The 15,256-nt window shown below is 36.7% G+C and overlaps 2 protein-coding genes across 2 annotated transcripts; both read left to right on the top strand.

Annotated features, from left to right (window-relative positions):
• Positions 1 to 984: 984 nt before the first annotated feature.
• LOC143445426 (neural cell adhesion molecule 1-like) lies at positions 985 to 14,860 on the top strand. The gene is made up of 13 exons (XM_076944526.1): positions 985 to 1,192; positions 3,869 to 4,085; positions 4,343 to 4,485; positions 4,564 to 4,672; positions 5,981 to 6,180; positions 6,285 to 6,503; positions 6,785 to 6,907; positions 7,057 to 7,092; positions 7,258 to 7,479; positions 8,719 to 8,835; positions 8,914 to 8,949; positions 10,253 to 10,401; positions 13,867 to 14,860. Exons 1-13 carry the CDS (start codon positions 1,132 to 1,134, stop codon positions 13,987 to 13,989), a joined length of 1,755 nt encoding a protein of 584 aa, XP_076800641.1. The 5' UTR covers positions 985 to 1,131; the 3' UTR covers positions 13,990 to 14,860.
• On the top strand, positions 11,323 to 13,307 carry LOC143447218 (uncharacterized). Its single transcript, XM_076947207.1, has 2 exons — positions 11,323 to 11,733; positions 11,821 to 13,307. Exons 1-2 carry the CDS (start codon positions 11,517 to 11,519, stop codon positions 12,270 to 12,272), a joined length of 669 nt encoding a protein of 222 aa, XP_076803322.1. The 5' UTR covers positions 11,323 to 11,516; the 3' UTR covers positions 12,273 to 13,307.
• Positions 14,861 to 15,256: the final 396 nt, after the last annotated feature.

Here is a 15,256-nt window from a genome sequence, read left to right as displayed (position 1 = left end):
ACTGCACACTTTTTCTTGCAGAAAATTTGACCAGTGCGAATTTACCTTCTTTAATGTAACTTGGTTGATTAATCTCTGTCATTTCTTCATCGTCTGTTGTACTCCCGTCTGAGCAGTCCTCCTCATCTGATAAGAGCGTTGGCGGTGCTCCGTCGCGGAAATACGAACATGGGTGGGATTGCACGTCAAGTTGCTCTAACCGCACAACAAAGTGTGACAAGTTGCCCTCTCTCTCCAGAAACAATAGCACCAACTTGCTTAGCACCCGTTGTTGCGACAATTTTTCTTGGTTTCTGCACAGCGGTACAGCCAATTTCATCTACATTCCAGATCTTGTTGGGTGTAAATCCATCCCTTTGCAAGACTGAGGCATATTTATCATGATGATTAATCATGCTCATGATCATATCAATGATTTTTCTTCCATTTCATCAGTCTGATCAGAGTGTTCCTTGCGATATTTCAAATAGTACCTTCGCAAAGTCACATGAGGAATGCCATACTCCTTACCAACTTTGCGGCAAGGCCTTTTCTGTATTAGCACCTGTTTCACCGCCTTTTCCATTACATCCTTTGGAGTAGATCCACGTTGAGTTTTGCGCTTAAACTCATGCATACTTTCAATTAAAAAGTGTAACTATTTATCGATCTGTATCAAATAACAAGTTCCAACTTAACTGTACGAGGCTGTAAAAGTAAAAGATATGAATTCCATCAAGCATTAATGAAAAAATTTTTACTCATATGATACAGCTTAAAGCAAATGTTTAGCAAAAGTGATTCATAATTGTTCGTATGCTCATGGGAGAGAAAACTTACTTTTCATGTAGCCACTAAACCAGGTAATTTAATTGCCTCTGTCTTTTCTAGTACCATGTCATCTACGGTCAATATAGACTAATGAACTTTAGAGCACTATGTTACACAGTATTTTCCAACAAGCTCGAATTTTAATTCAAAGTGTAAAAAACAGAAAAACTTGTACCATTCTTACGCTTCTGCTTTGAACTTTAAACTTTCTCATACTGGTGTGACTTTTTAGTTCGCTTCGTGTAGAATGTTATATTGCAATTTTAAGTTTATAAAAACTTGGTGTACCAAATGGATTTTTCAATGATTCCCTGACAGAAGATGCTAAAACAAGAAGTTCTGATTATTATTTTAGTCTCTTTTTATGGTCTTGGTTTGCAAGGTAAGCACCAATCGCTACAAAAACGAAATATTAATTTCATTTTCAGTGTCTGATGGTAAGCAAATCATAAGGACACAACGCTTTTTGTCTTATTTTGGTCGTATTTTATTTTGCTATAGCTATTTCATTTTGTTAATCTTTCGATTAATTTCCAAGTCAATATTCTATGGTATAATTGGATTGAATAGCTATTTAAGGATTGCAAGCAATAAGGTATGGTATTGTACCAAATACGGCATCGTAATGTAACAATGGCAATCACCGTGACGATTACGTTACACATCATAATTGTTTTGTTGGCTTGCGGTAAGCTACCATGCGTCTACACAAAAGTTATTTTTGAGCCATTGTGCTGGCCGATTCTCAGCCATTTTACAAAGGATGACATTTAAATATATTATACTGTACTGCTATGGAGCTTATTTTAGAATTGCTTGAGTGCGTGCATTCTCTGATTAATGTCGTTTTTTTTTCTTCTTTATTAGCCGATAGTAGAATTCTCTAAACAAATCCACGGTGAATAAATCAATCCACGTATTAAACTTAACTTGCTTTGGGGCGGAATTTTTACATTGAAAAATAGCCGGTTAATAAATCCAAAATTCGCTTTATAAATCCGTTTCATAATGATTTTGATGAAAGAAATTTAACGTAATGCATTCAAAAACATGGATATGTTTTACTCTATGAAGAGACAAATAGAAGACCATCTTAGAGTGACCTTTCCACCCAAATAAACCACGTTGGATAATTTTTTTCCATTGCCCGCTGATAAATAAATACTGTGCAATGTACCATGTTAAAATACGTGTGCTTCTTTTGTATCGTGCACTCATTTCTATTGTGACGGATGATAAATCTACCGCTTATTAAATCCATAATCCCTTAAGACAGAGGTGGATTTATTAAGTGGATTCTACTGTATTTCGTTATGGCAAATCTGTTTCGGGCATTGTGACGTAAAAATGCGCATGAGACGGCGTAAGATTTCTGTTGAAAAACTTTGTTTTTTTTGTAAGTTTGTAAGTTTTGTTTTCTTATCTGTAAGCTAAATTCTTCACCTTGTAAGTTTTTCCTGAAATTGACGTTAATCTCCAAGGTTTTTGTGCGGAAAACTTGCTCTTAATCATGCGATATTTAAACGTGACAATGCCCAGAATAAATCTGACAAGACACAGACAAGAAAGACAAACCACTTTCAGCTTTGAGTCTGAGAAGAAAAAACCCGTGAAAAGATGTCATAAAATATACTGTAAATAGCCAGTGTTTCTTGGAATTAGTAGCTTAGTGTTTGGAATTAGCCAATTTTTGTTCTGCATCATTAATTGTTCAAAAATTAGGTGTGTCTGATAGAGATACAGTCCCTTCTTAAATACAATTTGATCGAGGTTAAATAGTTATGTAAGCAATCACTGTGAGTGTTACGTCACAAGGCCTACGTATTCAGTCCTTTTAATAGCAAATATTTTCAAAAGAAAAATGGGTTGTTTTCAAAAGCGGCATGGCTGTTGACAAATTCTTTCAACACGGCGTTAGTTCTATTCAAAAAAGTAAAACAAAAACATTTCGAAATTCACATTTTACGGTCTATTTGATAACAAGTAGTGGGGGGTGGGTGTAGGGATGGGTGGTCGGTCAATTAAACCCACAAACGATTCTACCCAGAATGATTAAACCCAGAAAAATTCAACCTGTGGACAAACGACCAAGGACAATTGAACCCAAGGATTATTCAACTCACATGCAGTGTATTGATCAACTAATTCTGAGTTGAATTGACCTGGAATCGCGGGAATATGAGATGTGGAATACTTGACTATTCTAGAACGGCGTATTCCCATTCCCCAATAGTTTAGATAAAATTTGAAACTTTCTACCCCCAGCGGAGCTTTTCTTTCGCCTGAACAATAGATTTACAAAGTTATTGCAGTTCAAGTGAGACTACAATTGACGAATTGACCTGATGCGGTTTAGGTCATGATGGTTAATAACAAACACATCCTGCCCTTGAGTTTTGAGATGTCCATGTCAGATAATGATCAACAACCATCTCCATTGTGAGTGAGCGAATGAAAGCACTTGTGCTGTATTAATATGAAATAAATCCTTTTGAGATTCGGTTCATTATTAGGATCTGTTGTTCTGGAATGTGCACCCCTGGTTTTATGTAATATATGTATAATGGCAATGTCAGGTCAATAATGTAGTAGCGGCGCTTATTCAGATTTGAATCCAGTAATCATTAACTTAGTTATAGCCTACCACGGCAGGCCCCACCATTTTTCAAAATTTTTTCTTCAAATTTCAACATTCGTATTTACAGTACCTAACATACGCACTGGAAACCATTAAACTGTAATTACTGTAAAGTAATAAATTTTTACGGCTACTCATTATAACGCAACAAAAGAAGAGAATTATAAATTCTAATCAGGTAGCTTACGGCCTCAAAACAGGCAGAAGCTGTGTTTGTCTTCTGCTTAGTTCTTACGTCATATTAACGCACAAACAAAGTATAATGACGTAATTAAAGCTCAAGAGGCGGGCATAGTGAATTTGTTACATTACAGTACGTACATTTAAATTCACCCTTCATCTAAATTTTAAACCAGGTATTGACATCAAGGAGATTATACGAATTTGAAGGCTGTGTTGCTAAATCTTTTATGCGTTTAGGTGCTTTTACCTCAGTGAGTCTAAAACCTCTTCCCCGTTCTGTGACTGCTGTTCTTGGAGCAAAACCTTCAATCTCAGCAAAGCTGGTATTTGCTGTTCATGATCCAAGAGGAGAGATTTCTGGATCCCTCTGTCACTGTGCTCCAGACGAATGCAAACAGACATGGAAATATGCTGGACAGGCCATTACAATTCCTCAGCCTAGACTTAAAACACTGTAAGACTGATGTAAGCTGTAATTAATGTAAACCATTGGATATAAATACTTTTCTGTATAAAGTGTTTGCTGAGTGAAGCTGGTATCTTACCTGCCTAAGCTTTGTTCCGTATATTCATATTGTATTTACTAATTATTATGATCACAAATTTTTAATCTTTGTGGATAGAAAGGTTGGGTCTGTCAAAAGGTAATATACATTTTATTAACGTTGTTTTGTTTGTTTTTTCCACCATGTTTTTTCCTATATCTATCAGGTGTGAAGAAAAATATGGATCAAGAAATTTAACATTAACAATTAATCCCGTAAAATTAAGCGATCAAGGGCAGTATACTTGCGGTCTGTTCATACCTATAAGCATTTTTCTTGAAGATGCCAGAATCACCTTGAATGTTAACCGTAAGTAAAAGAACCACGTAGGTTAAGTAATTCAGAAAATTTGATCATTCACCAGTTATGTTGTAATGCTTAAAACAGAGCTGCCAAATATCAGCATCAAACGCATCAAAAAACAAGCAAAGGAAGCCACACTGACAAAAGTAGCAACATGTTACGCTAACTTGTCAAAACCACCTCCTGAAATGTGGTGAGTGGAAAGTTTTATAAGATATTTAATTTCAGTATCGAGCAGCTGACAGTAATTACCACTAGCGATTGCAGAAAACTTTAATGGTTTATGGGTTTTACATTGCCAAGTTTTTCGTTGCTTATTTTCAAAATTAATCGAAAGGGACGGGAAATTCAGAAGAATTTACTATTTTAGAATTATTTCGAATCCAGAATATCGAATCGCCTGATTGATTGCTTAACTCCAAGTACACATTTTTAGTCTTTAGATGTTTCATAAGACTTCCAACGCTGTTACAATAACTCATTTCTTCTTTACAGTGCTTACACAATGCAACCTTGTTAAAAATTAATGTAAAATGCCCCCACACTTGTGAAGTTTTCCTTTTCCCAGACATCTTTACCTTCATAAATCAGATACGGTATGCTTTAGGGTTGGGACTAAATTTAAATTAAACGATCCCACCGAGTCCGAATCTTTATCACTAAGCTTCGGCCGGAGAATTTGGACTCTGTACAGAATCACGTGACCTTGCATGTTAAAGGTAAAAGTGGCGCTTAAAAGCGCATTCACAATAAAACTTAATTCATTTTTTAGTTATAAATCCACGCATGACTGGCTATCAGTTCCACGCTAACAAAATCTCGGTTTAGAAACTGCAAGATTGTGGCCACGGGCGCCAACTTGGGCCGTGCCACGTCCGCACTTTGGCAAGATGTGGTGCTTTTTTAAATTCTAAGACGCGTAAAAACGCTCAAAGTTTTTCCAAGTTGAGTTTTTAACAGTCTCTGACTGGTTTCTTAACTTGTCAATGCAAGCACGAAATTTTTTCTGGAAATCGCTTCGTAGCCCAAAACGTTAACTTATTTACGGTATAAAGTCCTGTTTAAGAATAAAGTATTGAAGAGTATTTGTATGTATTTTGTAGTATTTGTACAAAAAAGTATTTGTACATTTTCACTTAATAAAATTAAATGGGAATGTCTTTTAAGCGCAACAAAACTCGTATATTTTTCAATCATCACTTATCAAGGTGAAAACAGGCGCGTGTGTGTGCGACACGTGCATAGTTACGGTTGTTTCCTTGGATCAATTGAATGCAAGTAAAACTTGCGTGAATTTTTCTCGCGTTAATGTCGCTCGTTCACTTTTTTCTCACTTGTTCCGTCACATTTTCTCTCGCTTTTTCGATCGCGCTCTCACGCTCTGAAAATCGAATTCTATTATTCGGTTTAAATTGGCATTTTGGATTCGAATAGTATAGGATTCGATTCCTCCGGTTTCGGTATTCTGAATTGCCAATGCCTATTAATCGACATATTCTAGGTTTGAAGATTCCAATGGTAAGAAAATTAATAGTGAAAACGAAGTTGAAACAAAAGATTGTGGAAATGGCCTCACGAATTCGACCCTATATCTCACAAAACGGTTTACTCGATCGGATAACGATTTGAATTACTTCTGCAAAGTGAAACACGTCAACCACACTGTTTATACCCGTGACCTTGGAAGTGTTGAAGTGCTATGTAAGTCAAATATTTAAACCATTGGAGCATTTTGCTTTCTCACTCTTGAATTCAAACTGAGGACATATTTTATATTCACTGCTTTCTGTAACAAACTCTTTTAGATCCTCCAACTGTTACACTGGAAGATGAATCTTTGTCATCTGCGGAGGTCAACATCATCAAAGCCGGTGAACGATTCTCTGCAAAGTGTCTTGCAACTGGAAATCCCCCACCCGATGTTGTGTGGACGTTTACCCCAGACCCAATGCCCAATGACCCCAAATCAAAAAAACCGGCCTCAACTAATGACGGTTCCCTTCCCAGCAACTTTATATTAGAAGGTCAGTTGATTATAATTATTATTTCCACAAGTCCTTCTTTGTATGAATAAGACTACTTTACTGAACAATGGAAAGTCGACCTGAAATAGTGTGTCATTTTATTGTTGTTATGTAATTTGCATTTCGGATATTTTACTCATTCTATTTCAGTGCATATTCTAAGCTTATGCTGTGGGTATAAAATGTACAGTAATGGATTATCTAATTCATAATAACACAATGTGTTCGTAAAATTCATTGACGGTAAGTAGAAGATAAAAGAAAACATACAAATATTTTAGACAAAGTTAAGATCACGGCCAACGCACTTGCAAGCACAAACAACGGAACATTTAAATGTCAAGCCTCCAATCAAATTGGATCACCTGCATCCGTGTCTTTCAAGCTTGGAGTCTTCGTTAAGTGTAATAACCGCTTCATTGTGATGTGTGTTACCATAGTAATAAAGTTAATATTCACCGATGGACCCTCGTTCATTTAACATTTTTTGGCAAACACTTTTCCAAGCAATTATACTCATGACATTACTAATTAGAATATTAACTATATACAGCAACAGCGACAACTCCAGCTCCCACCACACCTAACTGTAAGATATCTATGTTTTTATTCATTAAATTGATATTGATTTATGATGGATTAATAGTCTATTAATAACATTTAAACTATACATTTTATTCATTTATGTATTTGCTGAATAATAATTCAGCTTTTCAGATGATGAAGTTTATCATTTCTCGTCAAACTCCTTTAGATCCTCCAACTGTTACACTGGAAGATGAATCTTTGTCATCTGCGGAGGTCAACATCATCGAAGCCGGTGAACAATTCTCTGCAAAGTGTCTTGCAACTGGAAATCCCCCACCCGATGTTGTGTGGACGTTTACCCCAGACCCAATGCCCAATGACCCCAAATCAAAAAAACCAGCCCCACCTAACGACGGTTCCCTTCCTAAGAATTTCATCATTTTGCAAGGTCAGTTGGTTATAACAACACTATCTAGTCAGTTGTATGAGTCACGATTAATCGGTGCGTGTTCAATGATATGATCAGAGAGATATTTTGTTATCATTGTGATGCTGTTGGGCAAGATGTGACTATCTTAATACCTTGCTTTCTTCTTCTCTTTGAGTTTCATCACCCAAAATTCGTTCTAAAGGCGAGCTGCACTCGCCGTAGTCCAGTGAGTGATTAATTACTGATAATATTTGTTCAGCTTTTTTTGCTAGGCAGATAAAGCAAGGCTTAAACATATTATGTGGTATTATGACGGTTTCAAGTCCATTCAACCCACGGACGATATCAAAAAGAGTGGGTTGAATATAATCCTTAAGTTTATTTTGGATTTGCTCGTACTATTCATCCTGGGTGGAATCGTCCATAAAACTTAAATTGACCGACCACCTATTCCTATACATATTGACTCAGGATTGGTTAGTTTCGAAGTAGCTGCTATTTGGGCTCGTCTGAATCTGAATAATTCTTGTCTCGACGTATCTCTGCAGTTGACTGAGATCGCTGTTTTTAACTGGGTTTTTGTTGTAACTATAGTTTTATGTTTAACTCTTTAACTATTGTCTACTATTGTTTGACATTTTACATATATGCTTTTGTTTTGTTTGTATAAGTTATAACAAGTGAAGATTTGTATTATATGCATTCCACTTAAGGGATTTGCAGATTTGTGTTTTACTGGGCTTTAATGCCACTTGCTCCTGCTGGTAGAATTTCAGATAGTAGTGACGAACAGTACCCACCTGGGGCAATCACCTGGCCACAAAACTATTAAATCAAACATGCACATAAGCTAAGCGGTGAAAAATCACCGTCGTATTTACATCGTGCAAAGACTTACTTGAGATCGAAGATAAATATTTTGATACATTACACGGCCCATACAAGCAAGTCTTCAAATGCATAATGAATATTATTATGCTGTGGAATCTTAATCTTGCTGTGGCCTTTGCGTACTCGATTTTCTGCACAATTCGTGTATAATTTTGGTCATGCGTTGAAAACGTAGCTTTTGTTACAAAGACATTAGAGAAAAACAATAAGTAAAAATGCAACTTACAAAAGTTAAAAATTTACTGGAGTAAGTCACTAAATTGTTATAACTATAACGTACAAGACTATTACATGCGATCAACCATGTACTGTCGGATAAGGTTTGTTGTATTTTAACCAGTTTGTGTATTGTGATACCTTATTTAGACCAGGTTACAATTGCGACCGATGCACTTGATACTACCAACAATGGAAGCTTCGAGTGTCGGGCTTATAATAAAGTAGGATCACCTGCAACTGTGTCATTCAAGCTTGGGGTCTTTGGTGAGTGTCATCATATATGTAACAGTTCTTAAGCAGTCAATTAACAATTACCACCGATAAAACATTGATTCTGTGTAGAAATTCCGTCAACTTTACCTTCAGCTGCTCCCGGAGGTAAGATGTCTATTGTTTTTTCTTTGACAAAAAGTTCCTCTTTTGATGCATGACATGAAGCAAAAATGCCATTACTTCATGAAAAAATAGCTCTATGAAAAGGATAGATCATATATCGGAAAAGCACAAGCTTTAGCTGAATGGCCAATCATACAGTGCTTGTTAAATCAGCCGATTAATCAATATTAAAGTTATGGCGACTTGTGATATGTCGTGTTTTGATGTAGAACGCATAAGTTTATACACAGCAAAGTAAATGCATAATATTTAAAAGTTGACTTGATGTCGTTTCATCGATCAAGGCTGCAAAGTGACTCATTGTTTGACGAGGTGAATCATGCGATAGCATCGCATAGTTTCTTGAATAAGTTAATATCTTGAAAAATTCAGACTCAAGTTTTATAAAACGCTGACAGACTAATGCTGACCAATAATGTTTGAGGAAACGTCAGAAAGTTTCAAATGGCGAAATTGAGGCGAAATTTGTGGCCGAATTGTATTTGTTTTAACTATACTTGCTATTTAACACCATTGCAAGTTGGGTGTATTGATTTAATGATTAGTCAGCAAAGAAAAGTCAGTTTTAAACAAAACTATTTCATGTCATATAAACTCGAACTTTTCTGACTTTGTCTAAACTCTAAAAAGTCACTTGTAATCTTACTTCTAAACTTATTATAATCCACTTATAATCGTAAGATAAACTTTGACCCAGCGATTTACAAGATATTAACTTATTAAAGTAACCGTGGGCTGCAATCGCGTGATTCATCTCGTAGTTAACAATGAGTTACACGTTACGCATGATTATGCAAAGGAGAATTCGCTTTTATCGGGTTGTTGACTTGCAATGTCTAACCGTTGTTGTCTTTGCTTTGTTTGACATAGAACCGCGATAAACGGCTAATTTTAATTTGCAGTTGTCGCGCACGTGGAACTCACTTCGCTTTTTCTTTAGCCTTTTATGTCGGTAACAATGGTTGGCATTGTGGTTTTATTTCAAGATTGTTTATTTTATTGTACCCTATTCATCGGTTTTGTTTGTTCAGTTTTGCACGCATGCTTTACAGTATGTAATCGTTTGCATTTGTGATTAAATCAAAGAATTCCTAATGGAATTTTGAAGGTATTGGAACTGGGCACCATCCTGTGGTACTGGAACTTTATTTCAAAATTTATTTTTCAACCAACCCATTTGGCGCATGTCTTCCTGATAATATTGTAACTGTGGCAAATCAACTGGCGCAGAAAAAGCTTTAAATAAACTTTTGTCTTCATTGGATAAAATGTTTGTCCATTTCAGCTGCCAAAATAACTATGACTGAAAAAGCTACAGGACTTTCGACCTTAACCGTTGCTGCCGTCATCGCATTCATCATAATCTTCATCGTCCTCTTTGTACGGATGAAGGGAAAGAGAATCTGTGAGATTAAATGGTCGAAAAAAGTTGAGGTAAAAACCGAAAATCTGTGATAGCAAATCACTTCCCAAGCAAAGATTGTTTCATTGTAAGTTCTTGCAGCGAATAAACTGAAACGGGTGAATTTCTTCAGAACTGCGCACTTGCAATATTTTTATGCAATTCAGCTCACACGCTCGTTAAGAATTTCCCAAATCGCTATAAAGGTCGTAACGTCAATTTTCGTGCCACTTTTATCAAATCTCAGTATTTTATGACCAAATCATTTCAGGTTCAACGTCTAACGGCGTTAGTTCGTAACGACTTAGGTTCGTGCGTCATCACAGTAGAAAACCAGATTCAGTTTTATGAATTTTTTTTCAGTTTTACCACAGTTTTATTTAGGTGTCGCTCACCGTGGAGCGCATGTTGGCGGAACCAATCGCACAAAGAGAAGACTGTGATTAATTGACCAAACGCGTCTACAAAAGCTAATAGCAGCGTAAAAGTTTCCGTCTCTGACAATGGTCTTCCGCATTCCTGAAATGAATGGGTTAATGCGTGGGATCGCCGTTGGTTAAATAATAACCCTCGGGATAAGGGTCTCCGTCGAACTTCAGCGATTCCGAATGCCCGATATAGATCAATCAATACGTCACGTAATATGAACAATATTTGAGATGCGCGTGATAGCGAGAGTGTTTCCTGCAGTAAGGAATTTAACCTAACCAATACAATGTTTGCATTTAAGTCAATGCATACAACTTGTACCTTTGAAAAATTAAATTGGTCTTTGAAAACGTTTCACTCGCTTATATCCTGTTCCTTATCTATTTAATCACAGAATTTTAAACATAAGATATAACAGAAACTTACAAGCTTCTAAGGAAATCGCGATTACTTTTAACGTTTTTCATAAACATTGAGTGTATTAATGCATTTATTATCACTGACCAACAAAAAAAAATTTTTTTTTGAGTGCCAAAGATATTTTGATGGGTTCTGGGTAATTTTGGGCTGCTGAGTCCGAAAATAACATTCGTTTCTTTGAATTGGCTCTAGTTTTTGAGATATCGATATTTTTTATTTTTGACAAGAGAAAAATCGTTAATCGTACTTATGGATACTGAATTTTACGTATTGGTTTGCGCAGTTGTATTTAAGAGTTATGAGTTCATCACGAAGAAGCTGTCGCAATGATCCTGACAAGTTTTGTTATATCTGTGGGGAATATATCTTCAAAGACCAAAGGAAAGCTATCACCGATTTTGTGAGGAAGGTGTATCTTTCGTATTTTAAAGTGAAGCTTGGTGACCAAGACAAGCCATGGGCACCTCATATTGTCTGCAAAGCATGTGTAGAAAGCTTGAGAAAGTGGACTAAAGGTACCCTTAAAAATCTCAAGTTTGGTGTACCGATGGTCTGGAGAGAACCAAAAAGCCATTTTAATGACTGCTACTTCTGTTTGCTAGACCTAAAGGGGTTTAATCGTCGTAAGAAGAATACTTGGAATTACCCAAATTTAGAATCTGCTCGGCGACCTGTGCCTCAATTGGAGGAAGTACCTGTGCCTAAATTTAGTGATTTACCTGACACATCCTTGGAAAATGATGAGTTTCATGAAAAGGTAGAAAGCTCTGCAAGTGACAGCAGTGGAAGTGTGTTCGAAAGCCGTCCATTAATTCTAGAGCCATTCAAGCAGGAGGAGCTGAGCGATCTTATCAGGGATCTCAACTTATCCAAAGAAGCAGCAGAAATTTTGGCATCCCGACTCAAAGACAAAAACTGCCTTGGATCCGGAGCTTCAATAACATTCTACCGTACAAGAGAGAAAGAATTACTTCCGTATTTTAGCCAACAAGATGAACTTGTTTACTGCAAAGACATCGAAGGGCTTCTGCTGAAAATGGGAGTGCCACAATAAAGACCTCAAGAGTGGCGCTTATTCAAAGACAGTTCGAAAAGGAGTTTGAAATGTGTATTGCTACATAATGGTAACAGTTATGCATCTCTCCCATTTTTTGCTTGGCCAGCAAAGCGGCTACACAAAATATCCATGTTTTATCTGCTTGTGGGATAGCCGAGCGCGCACTGATCACTGGGTGAAGAAAGGGTGGCCACCTAGAGATTCCATGAGAGTAGGTGAAGGTAACATCATAAATGAACCTTTAGTTGCTAGAAAGAAGATCATCATTCCACCGCTGCACATAAAACTTGGTTTGATGAAGCAATTTGTGAAAGCCTTGCCTGCAACTGGGGATTGCTTCAACTATATTTGCAGAACATTTCCTGCTTTGACCATCGAAAAGCTTAAAGCAGGCATTTTTGATGGCCCTCAGATCCGCAAACTCATAAAAGATGTGTGTTTTGTGCAGTCCATGACAGACACAGAGTCTGCTGCTTGGCAATCGTTTGTTTTAGTCACACAGAACTTTCTTGGTAACCGAAAAGCTGAAAATTACCAAGAATTGGTGGAAGATATGCTTTCCAAGTTGAAAGATTTAGGTGTGAAGATGAGTATCAAGGTTCACTATCTCTTCAGCCACTTAGATCGTTTTCCTGCAAACCTTGGTGATCTAAGTGAAGAGCAGGGAGAAAGGTTCCACCAGGACATTAAGGTCATGGAAGAGAGGTATCAGGGCAGGTGGGATGCCCATATGATGGCCGACTACTGTTGGAGTCTCCAACGTGACTGCTTGGCTGCATCACATTCCAGAAAGTCGTACAAAAGAAAATGTATAAGCATCGACTAATTTTTTTGTATTACAGTAGCGGTATATGATTGATTAGCGTGCTTTGACAGCTTACTAAATGTACTTTGAGCGTTACTAAAAGTAGTGTTTGTGCTTTGACGTCGCCTGTTTTTGCGTTACAAAAATCTGTTGTTTACTGCTAACATCGCCTAAGTTTTATAATTTTTGCTTGATTTTCACATGAAACATGATTCGCGTAAAGAAGGCTCTCTGTGTTAACGATTGCGTCTTTAACAATATCGCATCAGAAATAGAAGAATACTGTATGCACATGCTTGAAAAGACAGATGTAGACTCATCAAAGTTGTAGTATAAAGAGAATTTTACCTATGTCAAAATTTGCGTATTTTTAGCACTTTTTGAAACAAAAATATGAAATATCTCAAAAACTAGAGCCAATTCGGAAAAACTAATGCCAGTTTTGGATTCAGCGACATAAAAATACCCTAAAACCGTTGAAACTTTCTTGGCACCAAAATGTGTGTTGACTAGTGTTATATTTATCTTGACGTTTAAAATATACGGAGCGGAATGCCGATGTCTTGCGTTTGGCGCGTTTAGGAATGTCAAAGGAACGCGTTGTCACCATTTTTCTTCTAAATTCCACCATTTCGTTTACAAACCGGTTGGTACTTCTATATACTTGACATTTTATAGCTGGAGTTTGGTAGCCTATGTGTGTTGTCGTATCAAGAAAAGTCTTGTATAAGTAATATACAGAAGTTGCTAAAAGTGGAAACATATGATACTGTATCTTTATTTCAGCAAGGTCAAAATCACTTTGATGAAAGCGTAACTAGCGATGGAAGTTGGCCGCTTGACGACGCCAGCGAGATAACGGTCTTGACACAACACACCGAGCTTGACACTGTTGAGACTATTTTCTAATTTCCAACAAACCCATAAAGATCTTCGGCAGAAATAAGTTTCAGTCTTCCACCAACCGTGCCTTGTATTTGATGTTTGTTGTTTTGCGATTTCGGATTTTACCTGCGTTCATTCTTCATATTTTGCGCTATAAATGTGGGCGACAATGTGTTATGCTGACATTGTTGGTCGAACATATTAGCAACGATAGTAATACACCATAAATAAAAGTTTTAATTTCTTTTTATTTGTCCCCTTTGGATTTTCGTACAACAGTTTTATAAAAACAAAAACAAGGCGGCACCTGAAGAGTTCACGACATTTTCCGGCATGACCTTTCGCAAGTTTGAGCTTGCTTGCTTCAGATGGGAGTGTGAGATGGCAAAATTTCAAAGTTCCTGTATTCAAGTGTGCCGTATAGGAATCAACCGAGGCAATAATAACTTTACCTATACATTCAAGTAACTATTATGTACTTCTAGTGACCCAATTCAATGTGGTACTGTGACAAACAATGGCTTCGCGACGAGCGCTTTTTGTGTTGTAATTACTCTGGCATTTTAATAGTATGTTTATTTATCAGACTGATCACCGCATTAATTATATTCTCGAATTTTTGGAATTTTGTCTGTTAACAAAAGAATATCCACGTGCGGCCCTCACAAAGTTAGTGTATCAAATTGTTTTCAATTTTTTTTTTGTTTGCGTTTGAGCCTTTTGGGCTTCCGAGTCATTGAGTTCAACACGTTTTTGCTGCCATCAAATTACAAAGTTGTCGTTAGACAATGAAGCACACAGTGGCGCTTAGAATACGTGATCTCATTTTAAAGATATTTGACACCGAAATAAAAACGCAACAATGTTTGGCATTAAAAACGTTCTTAGTTAGTTGTATGCTACAGTATCAAAATGAATCATCCAACGCTGAAGTGCCAAACCAGTTGACCGCGGTCTACCAGTGAGCCGTCTACAGATCCTGAGTCGACCGCGAGGCCATTAGAAAAAACAAAGTTTTTTATGTGTAACTGTTTTCTTTTGAGAGTTACTCGAGTAAACACTAAACAATCAGTTTTATTCAATTGTTAATATAGGCTTTTGTGGACTATTTTAACAAATAAATAGTATATCGTTCGATTCGAATAAACCAAATGTCTGGGACGAAAAAATCGATTACTTTTCAAACAGTTTCCAAGGATTAGCTGATATAACAGAAAAAGTGGCAGTTTCAACTTCAAAAGAATTTATAAAATAGTTGCATTAGCTTTGACATCGCATAAATAACTTTGAT

This window comes from Clavelina lepadiformis, chromosome 2 (genome assembly GCF_947623445.1).
Source record: "Clavelina lepadiformis chromosome 2, kaClaLepa1.1, whole genome shotgun sequence".
In the NCBI taxonomy this organism is placed as follows: domain Eukaryota; kingdom Metazoa; phylum Chordata; class Ascidiacea; order Aplousobranchia; family Clavelinidae; genus Clavelina; species Clavelina lepadiformis.
This window is presented reverse-complemented; position numbering and strand designations above follow the sequence as displayed.